We start from the raw sequence: 27,519 nt of genomic DNA, 5'->3' as shown, positions 1-27,519 counted from the left end.
TCAGCAATTAACTGCACTTCTGTTTTACCATGGATGACCATAGTTAGCAAGTGTGCTGGTGACCTGGGTCATTGTACGGTTCTTCTAATGATTTGGAGAGGCACTGCAGTACTACTACTGGTGCCATGATGCAGGGAGCCCTCAAGCGTGACTTCATGTCATGGCTAGTGGTGACTGAGGAAACTGATGACATGACAGTATGTTATGGAAATCCTGCATCATCATGTGTTACCTCACAAGTGACAGTATCGCTGTGCCATTTTTCAACAGCTCCATGCTTATCCACACATACCATGTGTCTCTATGAACTGTCTGTGTGATGTTGAAATATTCCTGTGGTCAATGAGATTTTCAAATTAGTCTCCAATAGAATAAGCCTGTGACCAGCTAGGATGTCAACTCCATCCCAGTGCCAGTATCCAGGATATCAGGAATCAGTTACAATAGTTCTTGGCCAGCTTGCCTCAGGAGAGGACACAATGGCTTAATGGTACCCATCCCAACTGAATCACTGTATGTACCCAGGCCAGAGGGGACACAACGTCATGCTGATAAGTGGGCTCATACTGCCAAATTGTTTATAAATTTGACTTGATTTTATAATCACTAATATAACAACATCACATACCATCTCAACCTATGAAGTTTCATTTTGATTCATTCTTCCCTTCAGAATGTTTCACTTTCTTTGTCAGGGAATATAGATGGGTAGTCCTTGCGCTCATGCATGAAGATTTGCAGTGGAAGTAATATATGACATGGTGGCATTCGCAAGTAGATCTGTCTTCAGTTGGATAGAATAAACCACTCAGGATTGGAATAAAACGTGGCAGACAATTGTTTGGGCCAGGCCTTACACTTTCACATGGATACCATTCATGTAGCAAGCTTTTGAGGTAGGAGTTTCATATGGGTAGACCAAAATGTTTTGTAGGTTTGGAAGGTGTAGTAATGCCCCTTTGCATTGGTGGGATTAATTTTTGAGGAGGATAATCACAATGTAGTAAGATATTGTGAAAAGATTTGGCTGTGTATCATGTTTTATAGTGCCTGTTTCACATGAGTAATCACTACGCCCTTTTTTTTTCTTTTCTGTCTCTAATTAAATATGGTGGTATAGTAGCATTCTTCTTATGAAGTGTAAGATGTAAGATGTCTATCATTCAATACATATTCTTTAGAGCAGGTAGTGATTGAGCATAAAACTGTGATTACTTTTTGTGTGGTATCCTTTGTTTTCATATACTGCATGTGACCACATGACAATGTTTTCCTGACAAATAATGTTTTATTTTTAGATTCTTCCCAAAAAGAAACAAAGATTCTTCTGAGTTTAACTCAAGGCAACTCTTCCACTGAAAGTGACTGACTAACACCATAGAACTGAGCATAATTTATTTGTAAAAACTCTTCCTTGGCACTTATATAGTGTTCTCTAAAATGTATCTTGCGCGCCAAACAATGTACCTGTGAAATATTATGCTTTCCTTTAGTAAGATGCTTAACACAATGATTCTTATGGAATTTATTTTTCCAGATTGAGGAATTATTTAATGCTGTTCTCTTTCCAGGTTATTATGTTAGAATAGGGAGTAAGTCTGAGGTTAAGGAGAAAGTTCTTAAATACATATCAGTGATGGCAAGACCAATGGTTATGTATCAGAATGATCACCCAATCCAGTGGACGCCAGTCTATGCTGGAGGAAGGGTAAGACAAACTTCTTGCGTCTGAATACAATTCATACTTCCTGTTTTTTTATACTCATTCAGTTTTTGTTTTTTTCGTCAGAAATATTATGCATTTCTGTAATTTTTAGCTTATACTCAAAGACTACACATATGTAACGAAGTGCATGCAGAACTGTTATGTTAAAATATTCATCCACAGTTTTCAGTTCCACTTTTTTTTCATTTTCAATTGTTGTTTTTAATGTAGCTATATTATCTTTAATTAAGCTTTTCTGAGACCTATTCCAAGAAATTTACCTATTTTACATGTCCACTACTTAGTCATAAAACTGTTTTGGGGAAATCATTCCTACAATAACTCCTATTTCAGAAACTGAAATGGGTATTTGAATGAAATGTAATAATTATAATCTGTTCATTATGTTGATTTTGAAGGATATCTTATTCATATCATTATAATATCTAATCTACTTTTTCATGTCTTGCTGTTATACAGACATTCCAGAAACATAATAAAGTGAATGATAACCAGAAATGCCTTAAAACACTGTAAGATACGTTGTATTTTTGAACAGTTGTAAACAGCTGAAAAAGTGCTAAATTTCCCTTGAATGCCTTTTCAAAGCTAAACAGTGGCCATTGTGGAACTTCTTGATGCATGAAAACTGTGCAGTTTCCAGGATTCAAAACCAGACCCTCAACTTTTGTGAATAAAGCTCTTACAGGGTTTTTTTAAATAGGAGATTGCATCTGTGTGGGACATCATGGGTGATGCCTGCAAAGTTCAGTTAATTACATCATTGTCCATTTAACCATAGAGCAGACTCTCTCTTTAATGTTACAGGAGCACGCAAATGGTGTATTAAGTACATAGGCTTTATCATTTATTGCAATAATTTACATTATACAGTGATTACAAGTAATGTTTAAGCTTATGCATAACAGTTGTTCCATGTGTGTTACAGATGTTAATTTGTCAGGTTGGATAAATTTACTTGTGAATTAATTGTCTTCAATCTTAGGTGAACAAACAGTGCATTTTCACATAGAGCTGTCGTCTGAGGATGACTTTTGCAGATAAAATCATTACAACACCTACATCTTATTGTAGTGGAGCTGTATTTTTCCCTTCCACAAATTTCACATCTACAAGCTAACTACAGCTATGAAGCTTGGTATCATACATACTTTGATAAAATGTTGTTTGATGAGTTGAAAAGAAAGGTTCTTTAGAAAAACTCGACGTGAATTCCCCCCCCCCCCCCCCCCTTTGAAGTAACACCTTCACATTGATACCAGCCACGCTCAACAGTGCATACCATATAGCTATTGTCTATCTTCTTGTCATCTGCATTACTAAATATTTATTGCACATTTGGTCAACAGTATCAGCCCCACCCTTTGTCTTATCATAATCTAGTATAATATGAGGTTTCTTACTAACCTCATTTACTGTTCCTTCATTGTGTGTTGTGGAGATGATTGCAAAGGATTTGGGTGCATATGACACCATAGTAATGTCTCTCTGGTATCAAAAACCTGCCGAACCAATTTCTCTATTCCTTTTGGGCAAAAATTCAGGTGGTATTTCTTTTTTAACCTTTTAGGGTTCCCGTAGAAGTGATTTTGTTTTACAGCAAGGAGAGAGCCAGTGGATACCTAGTATACCAGTTAACTGTTGTCACATTTCTATTTGTGCCTTCTATTCACTTTGTTAGTCTACACTCAATATCAGGTGGCTTAGTAGAAACACAGAATGGGCCTTCTGGCTGTTTGCCACAACACACTTCCAATAAACCATTGTAGAATGATTTAATATTGCACAGAGCAAATCTCTTGATGCCTTATTTAGCTGGTTTGTTGGGAAAATATTATATGAAGCTGCAATGATCTTTGAATGCTTCTGGTTTCTTGTCAGTAGGAACAAAATCTCCAAGACTGTCATTGTTCATACAGCTTTCTGCAAATGCATTCAAAAATGTATCCAGAATGCATCTGGCCACACTGCTAACCTATCTGTTTCACGTCTCATATCCCTAGTTTCTTCATCATCAAATCTAATGGAACTGAAAAGCAATAAAAATCTCTTATAACTTATGTAGGATCTCAAAGCGATCATTCCTGCTCTGTCATTTGACTGAAGTTCCAATACATTTGTGTGGTTTCCACCTTTCAAGTCAGTCAAATAAAGAATGCCTAAAACCACACAAATTTCATTATGATCTGTCAACTTAGCATCCCTATCTCTAGAATATTTTCCTTTTTGTCTTATTCTGTGAACATATACATTTGTAAAATGGTCACTTTCATCCATCATATCAATGCTGATGATTTTATGGAATGATTCAGTTTCCTCAAAAATACTGTGTGCTACCATTTTAGGGCCTGGAGAGGTCCTTGTAACAATAAATACACCACAAAAACTGGTGTCAAGCCTAACATTGCAATGTATATTTTATTTGGAATATAAATTTGACTTCTTTTTACTTCTTGTTTCAGCTACGTTCCTGTTGCTAGTACTACATGAGTATTGTTATTGTTGATAAGATGAATAAATTGTAGCACCCTCTGCTGGACAGTCCTGTAGTTTATTGATACTCTTATGAACATCTTCTGGCCCACAAGGATAAATGTTCTTCTCTCTAACTGATGTTGGTAATCTAACCATCTCTCCAAATGTAGTAAACAATTGTCCATCATGACTTTATAACAGTTTTGCTTACTTAACCCCCCCCCCCCCCACACACACACACAAAACACACACACACACACAAAACACACATACTCTGCTACCTGAGTAGATCTTCATAGTCAGAGCACTCACTCACCCCACAAGGTAACCTGCCACATCTTCAAGTTATGTCAGGATTTCCAATACAATTCATTGTTAGATCCTGTGAATGTCTGTACTTTTGTTTCTCATTTGCAGTGAACTGTATTTAGTAAAGCACTTCTCCTTGTGCATGTTGACATGATCTTCTTTCTCTTTGTCACCAGTTACTTTTACCCCTTGGATGCATTAGAAAGAAATGCAATTTCAATTTAACAGTCATTTTATAACACATGGGTGGTCAAACTTCATCCCATGAGCTGGTTCAGTATCAAGATAATTCATAATGTATTTCCATAAAACCATGTTTTCATTACGTAAATGAATGAATGTTTCTGTGAAAGAATGTCTGCTGTAAGTGCATAACACTGTACCAAAGATGAGCTAAATAGGAAACCAATAATGTGGCTGATCAATCTAGTGTGGTAGTGGTTGTATTTTGAAAATTATAGAGACAATAGTGCATCAGCTGTTCAGTTGTATTGTACCTGCTTGTGTAGAAGCTCACAGTTTTCTTTCAGAGAACAGTTATTATAGTATTTCATTGTGGTCAATAATAGCAAAATGAGGAAAGTAAACGGCAGTGTAGCATATTCAGCAAAGTGTGAACGACACAATATATTTCTGGAGCTGTTGGGAGATAAGTTATATGCTTAACTTGAAATGAAAAGTGGCAGTTTTCAAAGGAAACACTCTCACACATTTTAACGCAAAACATTATGTCTACTTAAGAAAACTTTCCAAAGATTCGGGGATGAAAAAATCACACAGAATGATAGTTCAGCTGAAAAAGCAACAAATATTTGTTCCAAAGCAAAAATGTTCAGGTGAAAACAAAAGTTAGTTTTATTTTGGTGTATAATATTACAAAAGTGAGCAGGGTGTTAGTGAACAGTGGGTTATTCAAGAAATGTAAGCTTTATGTGGTCAAAATCATTTGTCTAGACAGCATAAAGGTTTTTGTTTGTTTCAGATTATTTGGTAGAACACAGTTTGTTTGAACAGTTGATGCATTAAATGTAATCAGTCTGGCTAGTATTTACTCACATGGGTGAATGTACAAATAGAACTGACACTGTACAGCTACTTATTTTTATCCGTGGTGTCTATTTTGACTATGATACAATCCAGGAACTGTTTTTGGTGGAGTAATTAAAAGGCAGCAAAATTTCTGTAGTGTGCATCAAGAAGTGTAGACTAACAAAGATAGCTTAGAAGCATTATTGCTGATTGATCTTTATAAAAATAAGTAGCAGGAAAGTTTCTCTTCAGAAGAGAATCCAGTAAACTGTTCATGAACAGACCATGAAGTCACATTTATTTATTTTGTTTATAAAGCAGAAAACACTGTGCAAGCAATTACACTGGTGTCCAAAATTAAAGCAACAAATGGAAATTTTACAATGTTGCGTTTATTTTGCCACAAAACAGTGTAAACAGGTGATACTAAAGTAGAAACAGTGTAAGGAATACAGAACGTAAACAAACGCAATCTGCATACTATTAGACAAAAATGTTCTTCATGTTTTCTTACTTGATGGATTTTCACATGCATTCCGACAACTGATTAATGTGCTCAGTATGGGGTGCGATCACTTCTGGCAAAAATACAGGCCTGAAAATGAGAGGGAATGCTGTGAATGATGTCATCAGTCTCATGTTGAGACAATAAAGCCCATTCTTCCTGCAGAACTGCTTGCAGTCTTGGAGAGGGGTTGGTGATTGCTGACGTGATGCAAGCTGTCTCCCTAGTGCACCACAGACATTCTGTAGGGGATTCAATTTGGGAGAGTGAGCAGGCCATGCCATGTATGCAATATCTTCTGTTTTCTAGAAAACATCAGCCACTCATGCTCTATGAGATCGAGCATCATCATCCATCAGTGTGAAATATGGGCCCACAGCACCTTGCAGCAACCACAAATGAGGTTCCAAGATCTCGTCTGATACCTGACAGCTACTAAACATTGCCATTTCACCCCTATAATTTCATGAAGAGAGGTTTGAGTGGTAAACATAATCCCTGCCCACACCATTAGTGATCTTCCTTGATATCGTTCTCATTCCATAATGTTCATGTCCAGAAATCGTGTTCCATCTTCCCTCCAAATGAGAATTAATCAAGAATCACTCTCCAGGCTATATCGGGACTCACTTGTGAAAACAACATTGGCCCACTTTTAGACCATCCAGGTGGCATGTTGATCATTCCACTCTGAAATTCCCTTCTGTGAAGACACATCAGAGGTAGACATACAGCAGATCTCTGACAGTAAAGGTCTTCTGCATACTGTTTGTCTCAATACAGCATGTTCAATGGATGCTGTGAGCACACATGCCAGTTACCGTGCAGTACTAAGACGTATTGTCATGCCCTTACAGCCAAATAAAAGTTCTTTCTCCTGAAGTCACACATGGTTGGCCCTACATGGGTCTTTGGTATATGGTTTGGTCTCTATAATCTGTCACCACATCTGAGAAACAACAGAACAATTCTTTTTAAGCCATCAGGCCAAATCAGTTTGCCACTATCCTGCTTGCTTTCTTTCTTTGGCCCCCCACCGCATATGTCTGGTAGGTATCTTCTCTGTGTCACACTACACCATCAGTGACTGTATTCACAGTGATTGTGGATGTGAACCTACCTGCCAAACACTACCTCATTTCATAGGTGCCCTGACATCATAGGCAAGGTCTTGACCCGAATGGCATCTTCTGTGTATAACATGATCATACAGACATCTAGTTGACAGTTGGTATGATTATATCATGAATTAGACATGGGGTGGTGAAATAGCAGTTTGTTGTTTTGATTTTGGACACCTGTGTATTATACATTAATCATGAGAAGTACTAAGCTAGAGGGCTCACTTGTCAAGACACTGGACTCTCATTCAGAAGGATGGCCATTCACATCTCCATCTCTCCACCTAGATTTAGTTTTTCTGTGGTTTCCTTAAGTTACTTTAGGAAAATTACAAGATCTCTGGCCAGATTCAAGACAGGTTTGCTATATACCCGGCCATATGCTGACCGCTTCTGCCTCCAGTACAACACCCGCAACCAATGGATAGTATGGTTCCAGGCATTCCTCCACTAGAGACAGAATGTGCCAAACAAATGAAGTGTGCTGCAGGTTTGTCAACAGTACAACCAACAAATGCAAGCACACCTGTTGACTAGCCATCCTCCAGCAGTTGCCACCAGAGGCACCAATCTCACTATGAGTAGCATACGCACCAGTAATAGCAGCACTGTAATCATGGCACTAGGTAAATTGGTGGGTCACATTCATTTGTCCACCACAAAGATATTCTTTTGTCTGCTGCCTATTTAAGATGCCGCTCGATTGCAGGCAGGTAGCACACAAGCTCTCACTTATGCTCATACCTGTACTCCAGGCTTACAGTGGCCACACTTATTGACCCATCAGTCAGAGCTTTCACCAACTGTGCCATGCTGATCTAGCAGATGTTGCCTTGGAATCTTTGTCTACTCTGACGCTACCCTTCTCTGGACTTGAAATCTCAGTAGCCATCCATGGAAGGTACATGACAGCATCCATACTGATCCATCATCTATCACCTTTGGAGCTTTCCCTTCCTCTGATGCTGGCCTTCCCTGCATTCAGTGTTCCTGAAACAGGTGTTCTTCTATGTGAAACTGAACCTAGCAGTTACCATCACAACGGACTATTAACACAACCTCTGTCATGACCTCAACACCTCACAGTGCATCCACCGTCACACACTCACGCTTGTGCTCCTCAAGCATGACCTCAATGCCCTTGTGCCTTGCTGCCCAGGCCCAACCTCTGGCCTCTTAATGGCCCTTCCCATTATCATGCTCCTCCCACACAGCATGCTCACAGTGTTTCCGCCACAAGAGGCACACTCTTGTACATCTCACATACGACCCTGTGCTCTTGGTGCCCCACTGCTCAGACAGATCTCCACCCTCTGGGTCCACTCCCCTTCCCGACCCAGCACCATTGCCACTTCTACTGCCCTTCTCCAGTCATGCCTGATGCTGTCCCCGCTGAAATGCACCTTTGCGTGGAAGATGTAGCCATGTCCAGCCTCTCTCAAGAGAGTGGCAAAGCACTTTGTGGCCTCATTGGTGCCGCAGTGATACTGCACTTCTGTTCTCATTTCAAGCCTCTCATCGACTTCCTTGGCAGTCATGCCCAGATTATCTGCACCCTCTGTGGGAACCACTGTCTAGCCTTGGGTCCCAGGGACTGGATTGCAGTTACCATTGCCAAGAGCTCACAACATGCTTGGATATCTCGTGTTGCCCGGGGCATGGACTGCTTCGCTGTGGTCACCCATTCGGCCCATTTACAATGCTGCTCGATCACAGGCAGGCATCCCACAAGGTATTGCTTATGGTCACACTCCAGGCTTATGCTGGCAGTGCCTAGCAGCCCATCAGTTGGAGCTCTCCCTGGCTATGCCAAGCAGAACCACCAGGCATTGCCTTGTAGTCTTTGCCTGCTCCAACATTGGCCTTCCTTGGACTTGGCATCTCAGAAGTTATCCATGGAAGATACACAATGACGTCCACACCAATCCCCCAGCCATTACCCTTCAAGTCTTTGCCACCTCTGATGCCATGCCAGCCTTCCCTGGATTCAGTGTCCCTAGAACTAGTATTCTTCTATATGAACCCGTACCTTGCAGTTACTATCACAACCAACATCACAACCTGACTATGACACAATGTACATCACAATATTATTACAGCACAAGTCACAGCGACTTTTGGCTTCACCACATACATAATAGATCAGGAAGATCCTTTTCTGTTTTATCTATCAGAAGCTACATTATGTAGTACTTTGTTCTTTATGCACTGTGTTAATGAAGTGTCACTTACATGCTACTCATCACTTATTGTGTGCAGCCAGCCACTCAAGACACATCAAAATGCCAGTATGGTTTCTTTGCAAAAGTACACATCCAATTTCTTTCTACATTCTTCTGCAATCCAAGTTTGTGCTCCAATCTCTAATGACCTTGGCATTGCCACAGCATTAAACCTTCATCTTCTTTCCTTCCTTGAGAGGTTTTCATGAGGTGCTCCTTTAAAGTTCAGTTACTGAGTATGATTTGGCTGTTTCCTGCATAGCCAGGGATGCTGAAACCAGTCAACAAACAGAAATATCTACCAACTCTTGTTGTAACATATCAGTGGCCCAATTTATGCAATGTGCGCATTCATCACATGCTTTGCTAATATAAACTGAAAGGGCTGGACACACCAGAATTTCTTGTATATGAAGGTTGAATGAAAAGTAATGCCTCTACCTTCGTTAAGTGGGTTTGGATGGGAATATTTTAATAAATCAAACACAGAAATAATCCTTAGAATGTGATCTTTAATTACCAATGTTCACTTTTCCATGTAATCACCAGCCAATTGGCTACATTACTGCCAATGATGAACAAGTTTTCTGAAGCCATCACGGAAGAAGTTGACACTCTATTTCCACAACCACAGTCTCACAGTACTCTCAACATCTTCATCAGAAGCATAATGATGTCCACACAGATCGCCTTTCATTATCAGGAACAGATGGAAGTCAGATAGTGCTAAATCTGGACTGTATGGCAGATGCCTTATGGTGGTGAGATGCAGTCTCTGAAGTTCTGCTGTGGTGGCATGTGAAGTGCATGGTTTGGTGTTATCATGCTGCAGGAAAACAGTTCTGTTTTCCTTTCGGACCCTTGTTAGCTGTCGTTTCAGAGTTCGCAGCATTGTGATGTAATGCTCTGAATTTATTGTTGTTCCACGATCAAGGAAATCAACATGGATAACATCCTCTGCATCCCAGAACACTGTGGCCATGATTTTTCCAGTTGAGGGCTGTGTTTTGAATTTCTTTTTCTGGGGCAAGTCTTTGTGTCGATATTCCATAGACTGACATTTCATTCCTGGGTCGTAATGGTGTACCCATATTTTGTCTCCTGTCGCAATTGAATGGAGCAAGGCGTCACCTCCATTCTCATAATGCGAGAGGAGTTCCTGGCAAATTTCAAGTCTGTGCACTTTCATTTCAGGACTCACAACCTGAGATACCCATCGTGCACAGATCTTCCAATAGCCAAGCAGAGCAATAATGTGACCCCCACATTCTTTGGAAATGCTGATTGTGCTTGCAAATTCTCTCTGATACGACGACTGTCCTGAATCAATCTGTCAACATTTTGCTTGTGAAACTCAGTGGCTGCTGTCACAGGATGTCCAACTCTTTGTTTGTCATGCAGGTCAGATGTTCCCGCCTCAACATCTTTAAACTTACTCACCCAATGAAGCCCAGTACTCACATCAACACAATCACCATAAGCTGCTTTCATTCTCTGATGATGATGATGAGTCTCCTTTGGGGTGACACCTTCTGCTGTCAAGAATTCAATGACTGCAAATTGCTTAAATCACATTGACTGGCCGTCTGCACAGGGTTCCATACTCTACACAACCATTCGGTGTGAAGGCTTCCCGCCAACTGGAGCTGTAGAGAAGAAGTTCCGGACAAGCCAGTACCTGCCACATACCAATGCTGCCACCTGTTGATGAGTTACAAAGGTGGAGGCATTACTTTTCAGTCAACCTGTGTATTTAAACTCTGGTGGTATTTTTTATTTATGGTAGTGAGACATGGACTTTTATTGTGAAAACTATCCACAAGCAGAAGGTTATTTAGTGAACAGTGGGGAATTGCATGTTGAGAACTGCTGAAAGTGACAAGAAAACAAACAAATGAATCAGCAAATAAACTGACATCGAAGATCTATTTATGAATTTATGAATATGAAATGCATGGGGGTGCAACATACAGCCAGTTAAATTGGTGGGTGTGCCTAGAAAGTTGTTTGCTAGTTTCCACAAGACAAGAAAACAACATACTGGTAGGTGGATAAATTGAAATAGAAAGCATGCAGGAGCTATATGGATGCATGAAGGTGAAAATTGTAATGCATGGAAAGTGTAGAGGAGGCTTCTATCCAGCAGCAGAGATTAAATGACTGATGATGATTGATGCCATTGATTTAGTGCAGATTTCCTATTGTTATACCTTGTGACAATCTGAACCTTTTGCTTGTTTTAAGTATGGCACCATCACTTTCTGATACTTATCTCTTTCCTTAATTTGGATCAGTGATACTTGTAATAGTAAACCACTTATTGACATATATACAGTATAAGTAATTACTGTCCTTGGTCATTCAGCTGTTACCACTTTTTTTATAAATGCCTACATCTTCAGTATCACTCAATATAAAATTAATTTTACTCAGTCTTATCTTCATCTTTTAAGATAATGAAAATAAAACCATATCAATAACTGAAATATTTATTGTTTCATCTCATCATCTTTCCAGAAAGAAACTGCTATAACAGTTTTTCCCCAAATTTTTCATCCCCCAGGCCAGTTAGTTATAGGCACTGATGTATACTGTAACAGTACTTTTTTGTTATAATTTAAAATTTTATGCTCAAGATGTTCTTGTTGTTAACCAGATATATTTTAGTTGATGAGTTTCAGATCTACACCAACCTAAATATCTGTAGAAACATTCATTATACTTGTAACTACTTCATTTTTTAGATCATATGTTTTATATTGTATACATGGAACATCAAGCCATACCATCTCCTTAATAAATTTATCCAGTTTGTTACTTAACAGAAAGCCATGTATTTGGATTAAATATGAGAACTGACGAATAATGTTTTTTGTCTGTAGGGTGACAATTTTTATGGGGCTGCACAAGATGGCCAGCTGATGACCTCTGTCTCCACTCCTGTCTTTGACCGTAAGAATTATTCAGTAAGTGAATCCGATCTTATTCTCAGTTTTGCAAGCTCCTTTGTCTTGCACAAGAATAAATGTTTTTGAACTTATTTGTGTATTCCATCTTGATTTAAAATAAAAATACCACAATGGTTTCATATATTTAAGAATGTTCAACATCAAGTAAAAATTTAGAGATTTAACCTAGTAGAATGTTTTTAATTGCTGTACATTATAATTGCTTATTTACTGGAAAACTTTTTGTTAATGAAGTTCAGTGGACCAAAATACTTTTTCCTTGAACAGAACTTCTCCTTAAATAGATTTTCAGCTCAACTTCACCAGAGGAATGACTGTGAACCAGGTTTTGAACATTTTTACACCTTACAGGTGCTCTTTAATAAGAAGCTCACCATGTTGCAAACTAGAATACATCCAGTATACAAATAGAGCATTTGACAAATCCTGGAAGACATGCTAGCACCATATATTTATTATGAAAGTCAAGAAGCTGCAATTTTTCAGTAACAACAACGTAAGGAAAAGATTGATTGCTACTTACTGTGAAGATGACATGTTAAGTTGTAGACACGCACAACTAAAAGACACGCATTAGCATTTGGTAACACCCTTTGTCAGAAAAAGAAAGACACACACACTCATTCACATAAGAAAACACACCTCACACACACATGTAACTGTCATCTCTGGCAGCTTGGACCGGATTGCATTCCAGTTCAAGCTTGTGGAGATATCAAGTCATCTGTGTGTGAGGTGTGTTTGCTTGTGTGAATGAATGTGTTTCTTTTTCTTATGAAGACTGTGGTCAAAAGCTAATGTGTAAGTGTCTTTTGGTTGTGCTTGTCTGCAACATAATGTGTCATCTTTACAGTAAGTAGGAATCTATCTTTTCCTTACATTGTTTCATTTTTAAGTAACATGTAAAATCATCTAATAGTGTCTTGGTTTATAGGAAGCATCCAGGAAGAAGAATAAATCACATTTTTTAATTTTTTTTCTAAAAGATTTGGGAATATAAGTTTGTTTTTTCATTCCTGCATGATATACTTTTAGAAGTTATTTCTCCAACTAGTTGAAGGTGTCAGCAACTGATTTGTCCACAGCAAAGGAATAAAAATAGTTTCTAACAAAACAAAAGTCCTTGCACCATCACCATGATCATAACTTTCAGACTGTTCTTTCACATGGGTCACTCTGTCCAGGGTGTGTCCGCAGCTTGTGGTCGTGCGGTAGCGTTCTCGCTTCCCGCGCCCGGGTTTGATTCCCGGCGGGGTCAGGGATTTTCTCTGCCTCGTGATGACTGGGTGTTGTGTTCTAGGGGACTGATGACCATAGATGCTAAGTCCCATAGTGCTCAGAACCATTTGAACCATTTGTCCAGGGTGTGGAACCAATGACGCCATCATCATGAGAATACAAAGTTCTGAAATACCACACTTGATGAAACATCTGTGATATCGCCCCATTCTTCTTCAGAGAAATCAATATTTTGTGGAGTATGTGATGCTGTATGACAGCTGTCATTCCCAAAAGCATACAACACAGTCCACTGAGTTAAAGTATTCTGCACAGCAAGAAGTATGTGTATAGCTTGTGATAAGTTCATATTCATTACTTCTTTATTCTCAGATTGTGAAATTGAGTTTGGCACAACAGTCATTTTATATTCTGCTTTTGCAGAGCTAATTATGCCCAGACCCAAATGCTGAAGATCATTTTCACAGTTAGCAGAAATAAACACTAGATTAATGTTACTGAGAAAAAATAAGTTTACATTTGAAAGTGCAGGACAGCTGACAGTAATAAAGGCAATCACTCTTCATGCTGCAGTCATCTTGGAATGTAATGCTATAAGAAACCTTGTAAATATTTGTGTAGTTATCCAGTCACTGAAATTATGGCATTAAGTATAGGCCAATATTTTTTAGTTCTTAAAACACCTGGAATTTTGTGTTTTCAATTGTTAATGGCAGTTAATTTTGACTTCCATCACAATTAATGTACAGCACTGACGTGATTCAATTTAAATGTTTTTATCTGTATGGCACGCTGGAAGGCCCAGGTTTAATCTACAGTTTTTTGTCATTATACCTGCGTATCAGCTGTATCAAAGTATTGGTTTTCCAATATTCTTACAACTTCAGTGATTTTTTGGGAGTGCAGCTGGTTATCACATACAACCATGTACAGTATTTCATCTGTGCATCTGCAAGGAACCTTCAGGTGAGCCACCAGAGACTGATGTTGGCTACACATGTCATATAAATTATTAGCATTTGTATGCATTTCACACATACATCATTATTATAATTGTCAGTCAGACAGCACTGCCACTCATCATGATTCTCCATATACTCAGTCATCTTCACTGAGAGCAAATCTTGGGAATAATTGGATTCCATGTGTTAGTATCTTAATATCACTACACTGATTACTACGGTTTTATGCCAACTGTTTCTCCACTGTCTCTTTGATAATGGTATTCCAAAAAGCATTAGCAGTAATGAGAAATACTTTTTATCATATTCCATTATATGTGTGGGTGCATTGCTCATTAGCGGTAGGATTCATTGACTGCAAAAGGTGAGTGAAGCAGTGATATTCTACTTAATGTTCTTCCATGAAGTGTGTGGTCTGACTTATATAAGCCATATGAAATTGATGAGGTATTTCACATACTCCAGCATCCTGCAGTAATAATTATTCAGTGATCCAAAAAGGTCTGCAATCTTAGATGGTAAACTACTTTCACTTGAAATTTCTGGAGGATCTTGCATATTTTGAATGAGGGATTCCCAAAAATGGGAGAAAAACCAAATTTTTCCAGTGTACTAACCACCTTATCTAATTGCTTGTTTTTTTGTTTAACTGATAGTGTCCTGTTGTTCTGCTGGGTGGGGTATCCATTTCCCTTGAAGACTGCTCTTAGATAGACTATCTCCACAGGCAAATTCTCAGAATCAGAAACTGTACTTTCCCTTTGTGGAAGTATGGTTTGGAGTGGATGATGGCAACTTGAACACTGTAAGTAGAAATTGATGTGACTGGACGTACATTAAAGTGAATGACTCAGGGAGCCATTATTCTTCTGTTTAACCGAACATTGAAGAATGGCACACAACCATGTTTTCCTGTTTCCACAGTAACCTGGATGTTCATGTGAATGAAGTTGATATCGTGCAAAAACTCCATTAATTTGGTCTCTTTGTGGGCCACACTTTGGAAATATCATCAATGTACCTCCAAACAATAGTTTAAGAGCTGCTGATTCCAGGGCCCTCCCCTTTAAAATCATCCATAAAATTGGGTTGGCCCTCCAGGGAACAAGAGGATTATGGAAACCCTGTCAGTGTGCTCAAAAAATTCCTTACTGAATGTGAAACAGGCTGAGATAAGAGCATGGTTTCCAGATTAAGGCTTTGATGTCCACCAGAAATTTGTTGCTGATCAGTACAAGAAACACTTGTCAGTAATACCCATGTAAAATGTGATATGACATATAGGCTAAGCAATCTGAGTTGTTTAGGTGAAGTACTCCAAGTCTGTTGATGAAGTCTGCAAATTTGTAAATGTTGCGTGAATACAAATGATCTCAATAAGGAAATAAGACGTGTTCAGCTAAATCATTTGTAGGAGTAGTATCAGCTGTAATGGTAGACCCTCTTCATGAATTTTAGGAAGGCCACATAGGCTGGGTGGAATGCAACTTTGACATTCTAGTCTCCTGCTGGTAGCTGGAGGTAAAAAGGAAAACGTAACGAATGCTGAATTTTTATGAAAAACTTCTTTAAGGTCACACTTGATGTTCCGATAGCCATTGTCATTCAATTATAAACCATACATCTTATTGACTTAAAAACTGTGGGATAACAGTACTGCTACATTACCATTGTCAGTCTTGAGTACCACTATCTTTAGATCCTCTCAGAGACTTCATAATGCAGTCCTTCTCTGTGGAGAATATGTTGTGTTATGGAACAATGTTGCATCAAACACTGCACTTGCTATAATGAAATTTTCACTCTACAGTGGAGTGTGCACTGATATGAAACTTCTTGGCAGATTAAAACTGTGTACCGGACCGAGACTCGAACTCGGGACCTTTGCCTTTCGCGGGCAAGCGCTCTACCGACTGAGCTACCCAAGCACGACTCACGCCCCGTCCTCACAGCTTTAATTCTGCCAGGAGAGCTTCTGTGAAGTTTGGAAGGTAGGAGACGAGTTACTGGCGGAATTAAAGCTGTGAGGATGGGGCGTGAGTCGTGCTTGGGTAGCTCAGTTGGTAGAGCACTTGCCCACGAAAGGCAAAGGTCCCGAGTTTGAGTCTCGGTCCAGCACACAGTTTTAATCTGCCAGGAAGTTTCATATCAGCACACACTCCGCTGTAGAGTGAAAATTTCATTCTAGAAACATCCCTCAGGCTGTGGCTAAGCCATGTCTCCGCAATAACCTTTCTTCCAGGAGTGCTAGTTCTGCATGGTTCGCAGGAGAGCTTCTGTGAAGTTTGGAAGGTAGGAGACGAGGTACTGGCAGAATTAAAGCTGTGAGGACAGGGCATGAGTCGTGCTTGGGTAGCTCAGTCGGTAGAGCGCTTGCCCGTGAAAGGCAAAGGTCCCGAGTTCGAGTCTCGGTCCGGCACACAGTTTTAATCTGCCAGGAAGTTTCACTGCACTTGCTTTTTGCCATAGCAAAGTCTGCAACACATTGAGTGGCAGTTCACCAAGTAACTGAGTTTTGCACACTCACTGTTGAGGACACTGTCCATTGTCAGTCTTATAATTACAATCATATCACATGGACAAAATACATACTGAGTAATAATAAATTGTGCAAGGTTGGTAGCTGATGACATTTTTCAGTTCTCACCTGAAGATGTCTTGCAGGTTCGCAGATGAAATACCGTATCAGTATTTGTAGTTAATGGTGACTGGCTGCACTCCAAAAATACTATTTTTCAGCAACAGGAAAAATATCAAGGTTTGCTTCTTACATCATTTCCATTTCCACAGTTTCATTTTCTCCATTTAAATTTTGTTAAGAGAGATTGTTATTATTTCTAACTGATCCAGCCATTAATTTATGCACTGGAATCTCCAGCCTCAGTTTCATGGTAATTTCTTTGGCCATCTCACATAATACACTTGTAAGAATATTTCCAGTTCTCATTCCATGATACCACTTTAGAAAGGTCTGTGATCTCTCTGTCAACCAAATGAATCACTTGCAAATTACTGCTGTGTATTAGTAATTATACATAAATTATTAAGAAAGAGAGAAACAATTATAAATTGTCAGACATAAGAGGAATTTTATCATACTCAGTTGTGGTTTTTTTAATTGACTTTTTTGGATATGTAAATCAGTGAAGGAAATGCTCAAGCTTTTAATTTAATTGAAAACTTCAAGTTCATTATTACTTAGTGATATAATTCACATGTTTACTAGGCAGATACTCTAACCACTAAACCATCTGACACAGTGGTCATTGCAACTACACAGACTACTCTAGCATGCCTACTGGTCCGGCACAAATTTTTAACTTTCCCACTTGCAGCCAATGTCTGTAACTCTTCTGTGTCATAAAACAGTAATTGCACTACCTAGCTGATAAACTTGCGTTTCAAAATAAAAGTTCCGTGCAGATCAGAGTCCACAGGTATAGATGAGTTGGAGAACAGCAGATTGAAGAAGAGACCACCATAAGGCAGCCTTATATTTGCCCGCTATGGGAGCTCATGTGACTGGACTGTGATATCGGCCATGTTTCCACTGCAGATGTACTTGCTGGACATGTGCAGTGTTACCCATATCAGTATGTGGATATCCTTCATTTGCACATCTAGCAGGTTTGGTATAGAAAAACTTCAGTCTGTTAAACTTTCTCTTAATTCTGCTACAAATCAGTCACCTCATCGACAAGATTTCAAAATTCATGTGTTGTCAAACTCAGTAAAAAGTGAAGGAGTTGTTATCAAAATAAGTCAACATACTCACTTAAATTTTGAAAACTTTACTCAGTGTGAGTGTTTTGTTATATTTCTAGCATATTAATTTAGGTTTCATTAATTTTTAGCCTGTTTTCATTACACTAGGATAATACATACTTGAGGTACATTCAGTGACAGTAAACAAAGGTGTCTACTCTGATTCTATCACCTCCAAAAAGTGTGGTTTTGACCAGGAGATCGGAGCAGGCAGAACTCTATTACATAATTCAACTTCCTTTTAAGAAGGCTTTAGTATAACTTCCAGAAATTTTCAGGTTCTAGGGCAACACCCCTTAACTTAGTAGAAAAACAGAGTACTGCAGATCTTGTGTATCCAGAGTATTTATTTTGTTGCCTTTCTTTGTAGAACTGTTGGATGTGGATGTTTCATTTACACTCTTCTGTCAGTTAACTTTAACATGTAGCATTCTTTGTTAAACTATCCCTGTGCAACAGTCACTTGAGTGGTTTGCTACTTGTAAAGTTCAGTAATGTTATATGTCCAAAAATATTTACTTGTATAACTTTTTACTGATTCAGTTACCATATTAATACTCTGCAACTGTCAAATACAATTTTCTTCTCATTACTGTTCTGTTTTTATTTTTTACAAACTCTTGAAAGGCACACTGTTAACTATGTCTTGTTACACTTAAAGTTTTAATGATCTTTTAAGATTTTCAATTTTGAATGATTTTTATGGTGTTAAGTACTTCGAGATTTAGGGGCTTGAGTTTGTTGTTCCATGAGGTTGGATTGTAACAAACTTCTTTAGGAACCACTTTTCATAGTTTAAGATAAAGGCTGAGGATAACACATTCCAAGCATTGGTGCTTCTTACTTGTGACAGTGTTTCTGGGCAGGATAAATTACCTACATTACTCATAAAGCAAACTGAACTATCTCTTAAAATTATTTGTGGGTTTCAAGACAGTGCAAGTTATTTATAATGCGTAAGCTTTCTACATAGTATTTCCTTGCTATTTTCTGTTTGTTTATAGCTACCAAACTTATGAAAATCCCAGCTAATAGTCAAGAGGATGTTTAAGATGTCACAATGCAATCCCTGAGGAGTGGTTAGACTCAAATGTGGTAGGATGACAGTTCAAATACTCACCCATCCATCCATCCATGTACAGGTTTTCCATGGTTTCCTAAATTGCTTAAGGCAAATAGCAGAATGTTTGATATTTGATTTATCAAACAAACATTGCTTGTTGAATTTGATGTTCATCAATGCCTGCATAGTTTTAAATTTTGTTTTTTAGGATCTGGCCATAAATTCGTTTGCCTGACATGACTGTTTCTCATAAAATATCTTGCGCTCCATTACGCTGTCTGGTGCAGCAACCATATGTAAAATATTTGATTTTAAAACTGTCTTGGTTGCAACTTATTCTTTTATGAACAGTGCATTTTGCCTTTGTAGGGCAGCTTCAGATTATATTAAAATTTTCCTCTTACAACAAACAAAAAACCATGAAATGGTTCTGTGATAGACTCAAGCACATATTGTATTGGATGAACCCACAGAGACCTTTTCCTTTTCCAACATATTAAAAAACATAAAGTGTCTCTGTGTTACACTGACTCATGCACTGAATTGGATGAGCTTGCAGACCCTTTAATAAATTTGTACCAGCAGTCCAGAATGATGCGATGGTAGGATTACACTTCACACTGAGGTGGAAGAAATTTTATGAAATACCAGGACGATTTGATTTCCTTCCTGATCCTTCCTCAGCTTCATCTCTAGTGCTATTATCATAGACATAACATTAAACATGACCTTCCTATTGTTTTTCCCAAGCCATTACCATATGTGCTCATGTTTTGATCAGTTGTCTGTCATGCCTGTTTTAACATGGTCATAGTTCAGTCACTGCTGATGTTCTGTTACGATGAAGGTGAAAACACAACACATGCTCTCAACATCAAGCTCATTGCATCTAAACTAGTTGCAAATGCTGATAAGTTATCTTTGGAGGAGGGGCAGATGGACTTGAAGTTTCACCTTTTCAGAAACTGACTTGTTTATTTTGTGCCCAAACCACATAATGGAATACATGCTGCCAACAAGGGAAGAAAATGTGGCCTTGTATGGAAAAGGATCAGAAATATTAATGATATTGTTATGACCAACACCTGTTACCACATCAAAATAATGCCTCTATACAGCAGTCAGCAATTTGATAGTGGCAAGGAAGAACACATGAAAGCTTTTGCCTATTAAACAATTCATCAAAGCTATGTTTTCATTAATATTTTCAGAATTGCTGCAAGTTTCCATGTATGAGAATTGAAGATACCTGTGGTTTTTTAGTAAATTTGTTTACTGAACCGTTTTCTTAAAAATTGTAGATATAGCTGTCTACATTGTTTGAGAAGTTACACAGAGTGTTTAGCAATTAATACTACAGGCTTCTAGGAGTTGTAAATGACTTAACAGAAAGGAAAAGTCCCAGAAATGTACATTTGTATGTAAGATCGGATCACTTTCAGAACTCCTGCTTCATGGTATGCACACAGCAGTAACAGTGCTCTCTGTGTGCTGTACAGGATCCCATCATGTGGGTAACATTTTGAGTTCTCTTCATCAGGTCCTGTTCTATGTGCCAAATGACATCCTCTTCAAACTTGAGAGTGCAGTACATCCATGGAACACCACAGTTGACCCACCTATTTGCAAATGTACTCATTTCTTGCAGCTGTTTTGTAGTCAGATGAAACTGGTATGTGATGTCATAATTACCAAAAGAACTAATGATGGCACTCTCTTCTCAGTTTTGGGGTGCACCATGAAATGGGAGATTTGAAAGTGATCTGATCTTGAAACTTATTTTATATCCAAACAGTACATTTCGAGTCATGTGTTCCTTTTCAGAAGACTGTAATATGAATTGTAAATCACTCTGTATTTCAGACATTCATGTACAGGCAGATGCTAGGAGAAGAGTTTCCCAAACTTTGCAGATGATTTAGAATATCACATTTATTGTTTTAAGTTTGTTAATTCTCCTCTATGAAATGAAAGTAAGAGAAGAATACTTTGCATTTTCAGGAAAGAGTGGCCAATTTACTAGGTGTGGTAGGCACTGATGTTCCTGTAGAACAAATTAAGAAACTGGTGCAGCCATATAAGGTTAGTGATCATTTGCAAACTGTTTTTCAAAAGTACTGTGTAGTGAAAGTTAAGTTAAGTGAGTCTGTTCTCAGCAGCCAGAGACAATGATCATGTGTGTGTGAGTTGTGTCTGTATGAGTATGCAAGCATGTGCACTTGTGTGTGTTTGTTTGTGTGTGTTGTCTAATTCAGGTGAAGGTCTTGTGGCCGAAAGCTTACTTGTTCAGCAATCTTTTTGTTGTGCCTGTCTGTGACTCAACATCTTCACTAAATAATGAAGAGCAATCTATCCTTTCCATAATACTGTCATTATTCCATCCTGGATTTTTCCATTGTTTGAAATTTAAGTTAATGTTTTTGTACTACATAATAATCACATAAGCAGGAAAACTAGAAAATTTGAAATTCAGGAAATGTTTATTTTAAGATTCTTGGAACCATACTGCAAATATATCAGTAGGATGTAGAATGAGTAAGGTGTTTGCAATAAGAATCATTCATAATTGTTTATAAGACATGTAGACTAATTCTTACAATAGTTACAAGCACTGTTAGATTCAGGTGATTAGATGGTACATTTGTGTGGTAACACTTAAAAGTTTGTTCCATTGTGTTGATCATGTAAATTTACAAAGTACTACATTTAGTCAAGTCGTATATAATGGACATGAATTAATTACATTTATACTTGAAATGTTTACTGTTTTTTGCAGAGTGCTTACGTTTTTTACTTCGTCATTGAATTTGTCCGTTTGTGAATCACAGATAATTCATTACTTTTGCTTGTCTCTTTTCCTCTTTCCAGAATTCTGTAGTCTTTCACTTCTTATCTTCTGCTGTTCAGTTAATAAAACTCTGGTTCTAATTATAGGTGGTTTGTGTTTTGATATTGAAATCTTCATGCAGATCCTTTGCTCATCACTATTATATATTTCCTGTGGTGTATACCAATCTCTTCTGTGTCCTTCTTGTCCTCCCCTCTAATTTGGTGGTCATTCTCAATCTGAAAATGAAATGAAAAATCTTTTTGGTAAATCTATATTTGTCTATTCTCAGAGTATACCCAGATATTTTCAACATACATTTTCATATTGTATGTGTAATCTTTTTGATACATTTTTGTAAATCTTAATTTGTTCCATGTTTCATTTGCAGTTTACTGTAATACCAACATTTTTCTCAATATCCTTCATTGTTTTTTCACAAGTACTTGTTATTCTGTTTTCTTCTTTGCAGCATAAAAGACTTGGAACCATTTAATCAAGTTGGTTCGACTTTCTTTAGTCATCAGTCTTCTGAATGGTTTGACGTGGCTTGCCACAAATTCCTCTCCTGTGCCAATCTTTTCACCTCAGATTGGCACATGCAACTGTCTTCTTCTACAGTTTTTACCCACTATAGCTCCCTCTAGTACCATGAAAGTCATTCCTTGAGCTTTACCAGAGGTCCTACCATCCTGTCCGTTCTTCTTGTCAGTGCTTTCCGTGTGTTCCTTTCATCACCGATTCTGTGGAGAACCTTCTCATTGCATACCTTATCAGTCCACCTAAGTTTTTCAACATTTTTCTGTAGCATCACATCTCAAATGCTTTGATTCTCTTATGTTCTGGTTTTTCCATAGTCCATGTTTGACTCCCACACAATGCTGTACTCCAAACATAGAGTCATAAAAATTTCTTCCTCAAATGAAGACCTATGTTTGATATTAGTAGACTTCTCTTGGCCTCTCTTCATCACTACCAGATTGTGAGCTGAGTCTGTATCTGCTCCAGGGTAAGCCTTACTATCTGGTATCTGATTTCAGAATCTCTGCCTGGCCATGATGTAATCTAACTGAAATCTTCCTGTTTCTCCTAGCCATTTCCAAGTGTACCTCCCCCTGTTGTGATTCTTGAACAGAGTATTCCCTATTACTAGCTGAAATTTATTTCATAACTCCATTAGTCTTTCTCCTCTCTCCATTATAGTACCAAGCCCTTATTCTCTGGTAACCCTTTCTTCTACTCTTTTGCCTACAACTACATTCAGTCCCCCATAACTATTAGATTTTCATCTCCCTTCATGCACTGAATTACCCTTTCAGTATCCTCATATTCTTTCTCAAATTCTTCATCTTCAGCTTGTGATGTTGTGTTGGTTTGCTGTTGATTCTGATGAGAATAACCCTATCACTGAACTGTTTACAGTAAATCACTCTCTACCCTTCCTTGACTATATTATTAAGAGAACAGATTGCTATTTATCATATAGCGGAGATGTTGAGTCACAGACAGGCACAACAAAGAGACTACAAGGTGAGTAGCAATCTGTCCTTGCCAAAATCTTGTCATTGTTCCATCCTGGATTTTGCATTGTTTGACTCTGCCCTACTTTCTTACTCATAACGAATTCTACTACTGTTATACCATTTTCTGCTTCTGTTGATATTACCTTATACTCATCTGACCAGAAATCCTTGTCTTCCTTCCATTTCAGTTCACTGACTCCCACTACACCTAGCTTGAGCCTTAGCATTTCCCTTTTCAGATTTTCTAGTCCCCTACAACATTCAAACTTCTAATAGTCCATGCCCTGACCTGTAGAACATTACCCTTTCATTGGTTATTCAATCTTTTTCTCGTGGTCACCTCCCCCTTGGCGGTCCCCTCCTGAATATCCAAGTGGGGGCAAGACTGGAATCTTTTGCCAATGGAGAGATCATTGTGACACTTTTTCAATTACAGGCCACATGTCCTGTGGATAAACATTATGTGTCTTTAATGCAGTGGCTTCCCGTGCCTTCTGCATTCTTATACCATTTATGATTGCCGATTCTTCCACCTTTAGGGGCAGTTTCCCTCCATAAGGGGATGGAAAAGGCCTTTGGCAGAATGAGGGTAACTTCTGTTGCTGGAAGTCTTCAGCTGCCATTGCCAATGATTTTTATTCAAAATTTAAGTGGTGGTGAGGCTCGAACCTGGGACTGAATGAAGACGTTCTGATCACTAATCAAAGACCATGAGTGGTCTATGGGTTTACTGTACTATAATGTCTAATTTTGAACATGATGGTCACCCCTTTATCATGCATATATTTGATTAGCTTGTATAGATTACATGGTATGCTAATTATAATTTTCTGGATCTGTCTTTATTCCTCTCTGTATATATCCCATTGGAGCAGAACAGTTCCCCCAGTTACTTGAACTTTTCCACTGCTCCATGTTGTGTTTTTATGCCTCTTTCTGACAGGAAATATGATATAGATATCTGTATTTATTTTTTTATTACTAGTTTTCATTTGATGAGCAGATCATATTCAGGTGCAGTACTGCAAAAGGAATTTTACTAAGTGACTGTTTTCTTTCATTATATCGGCAGTGATCGTATTTTTACCAAGACGTAAGTCTTCAGTTATGTTTTATCTTTCTCTCTGATGTTTATATTCTATGTTCCTTGTCTTTTTACAGTTTTAACAACAGTGATTATCCACAATCTTTTGCATATTATCTTAGTTATGAGCTAATGAGTAAATTTATCAGTAAAGGCTAAAAATTAAATGATAGATTTATTCCTATTCTCCCAAAGTGTATTCCTTTTATTGCTTCAGTTCTCAGAGCTGCTTCCCAAGTTCGCAAGATTTAAATACTAACATGCAAGGTCGTCGTCACTGAACTCTGTCACAAGCAAGGGTGCTCACAGTGTGTCACAGTGGTTACCATCAATGGTTGGCTTGCTATGGGTCACCAATTCAAACCTAACCACCAACATTTATTTGTTAACTAGTGTTTACCTTTTCTGCAATGTTCTTGAAATACCTGATTTTTAAATTTTTTCATATATTCTGGAGTATTTAATGTGTGCATAAATAACAGCAATATGGAATATTCTGTGTTTGTGTAAATGACTGCAATCACTGCCCAGGAGTTCAATTCTGTTGTGACTGTGCACTGGTGTCAGTGATATACATGGTTCCAGTTTTAAGTGTTGTACTGCATTAATGGCCCTGCCTTTGGATTTAGACTTCTTTGTCTTTTTGACATGAAATTGTTTGGTGGAGATGCCATGTGCTTCAAAACATCTACACCACCATGGCTCCAACTAGACAACATAAAAACTGCCACCTACGCATGGGGAGGAAGCGGAATACAAGCAGTACATTGTTGTAAGCTCCATATATTCAGGGTACAGATGGATTCCAAGACATCCATCAGTGTTTTCCAGAGACACTAGTCAGGACCTGGCAAAATGGCTGAGAAGATTTTACCGACTCACCAAATACAACAAGTGTGTGACATCATGTTTTTGGCAAATGTGTACTTTCATTGGATGCCATAGCTCAGCAGTGATTTGATATAAATAAAGAGAAACTCAATAGCTGGGGAAAATTACAGGTTGAACTGAAGAAAACGTTAGGTGACAGTAGCAAGTCTGCTTAGCAGAAGTGTGATTTACATAGAGAATATGAGAGTTGGAACTTTCACAGTGGCAACTATTTACCCACAGCTCGTACAAAATAGATACATGTTTCAAAGTTTTATTGACCTTCAAAGTAGTCACCATCATTGAGTATAACCCGCTGCCAGCGATGTGGAAGTCGTACGATACTCTTAGCAGTGCCAGTTGTGTTGACAGTTCGAGCGGCGTGGTCTATTGCCCGACAAATATGTAGCAGTTCTGAAGCGAATGCCGTGAAGTGTTTCCTTCAGTTTAGAAATCAAGTTGAACTCACGAGGGCTTAAGTCAGGGGAGTGCAGTCGGTGCTACAGCACTTAGCAGCCCCATCAGTCAAACAAATCAGTAACAGCTTGCACTGTACGTGCTTGAGCATTGTCCTTCAAAATGATGGTCAAGTCCTGCAGAAAGTGTCATCATTTCTGTCTCTGTGCTGTTCATTTTTAGAACACATACATATTTTGTATGAGCTGTAAATAAATAGTTGTCACTATTAAAAGTTCCAACCCTCGTACATGGCCTGGTGCTGCATTATAAATCTGAATGTGACAGACATCAATAAAATCTCACACATAACGAAGGGCATCATAGAAGACATGTATCTGGCTCTTCTGGCAAAGAATGTCACAACAACAGAGTAATTCATCATTGATGCCATTGAGTAGAGGAAATGCAACAGAAAGAGATGGATGATGACCAGCTGCCAAATATGGTCCCTGAGGCAGTTGTGGAAGGTCACCATGAGCTTGTCTCCCTCATACGTCAGATAGTAAGGGAAGAGATACAGCCATGTATGACAGTCAGAAACGCCAGACTGAATACACAAGAAATAGCAGCCATCAATGTTCAATCAATAAGTCAGGAGATAATTCAGACTGTAAAGAAGAGATGTATTGATCTATGCCACCAATCTCTGTCACCAGTCAAACATGCCTTGAAGAAAGGACTCTGCCAACTTTATCTTATGGCGCAACCATCAAACAACTCAGCATCTGATCAATGCAGGGACATCCAGGTACAAAATCTCACAGAAAACAGACATTTGAAGACAAATAACAACTCAACTTTAAGTTTTCATACCAGTGGTATGTTGGGATACTGTAGAGAGAGGAAATAAATGTTTGATGATTATTACACTGTAACATGTCAACCATCACTACAGTCCTATCATGCCAAGCAACTGCAGATGATAATAGCCAACTTTTTGGACAAAGCCCTGGTTTTGTGATGCAAAAGAGATTGAGCTGAAGATCACAAATGGGAAATACCTTCAAGCAACAGTGACATGTATTATTACAAGAACAACTGTCAGTGAGCAGCCTGATGAGTCTGTCATTTTAGCAGAATGTAGCCATATTGTTATTCTCAGTTGGGAATTCTTACAGGCATTACAAGCAGTCATACACTATGGAAGGTCAGAGCTCCAGATTGACAAAGCTATTCCACTGAACACACATAACAAATGCTGGTCTGCACAGTTGTTTGCCAGTGAAGACTTTATCCTACCATCATCAAAGAAATGAGTTCCAGTCATCGGTCGAAATGCTCAGTTGAACTGCGAAGCATTTCTTGATTGTAAAAAGCTATATAGGCTCACAAAGAAATCTGAATGCCAGCAATGATCATAAGCATTGTAGA

At 38.4% G+C, this 27,519-nt stretch overlaps 1 protein-coding gene and 1 non-coding gene across 2 annotated transcripts in view; both read left to right on the top strand.

Moving 5' to 3' along the window:
* The window catches only part of LOC126259958 (voltage-dependent calcium channel subunit alpha-2/delta-3), a 941,077-nt gene that overhangs the window by 653,570 nt on the left and 259,988 nt on the right, over positions 1 to 27,519 (top strand). Inside the window, exons 9-11 of the mRNA XM_049957069.1 lie at positions 1,572 to 1,708; positions 12,270 to 12,353; positions 21,387 to 21,467. Coding sequence (XP_049813026.1) covers positions 1,572 to 1,708; positions 12,270 to 12,353; positions 21,387 to 21,467 — 302 coding nt within the window. The remainder of the gene's footprint in view (positions 1 to 1,571; positions 1,709 to 12,269; positions 12,354 to 21,386; positions 21,468 to 27,519) is intronic.
* On the top strand, positions 16,903 to 16,977 carry Trnas-uga (transfer RNA serine (anticodon UGA)). The gene has a single exon. It is a non-coding gene; the product is annotated as a tRNA-Ser (tRNA).

Source organism: Schistocerca nitens, chromosome 5 (assembly GCF_023898315.1).
Source record: "Schistocerca nitens isolate TAMUIC-IGC-003100 chromosome 5, iqSchNite1.1, whole genome shotgun sequence".
NCBI classification, from domain to species: domain Eukaryota; kingdom Metazoa; phylum Arthropoda; class Insecta; order Orthoptera; family Acrididae; genus Schistocerca; species Schistocerca nitens.
Note: the sequence above shows the minus strand (reverse complement) of the source record. Positions and strands in the feature narration are given on the sequence as shown.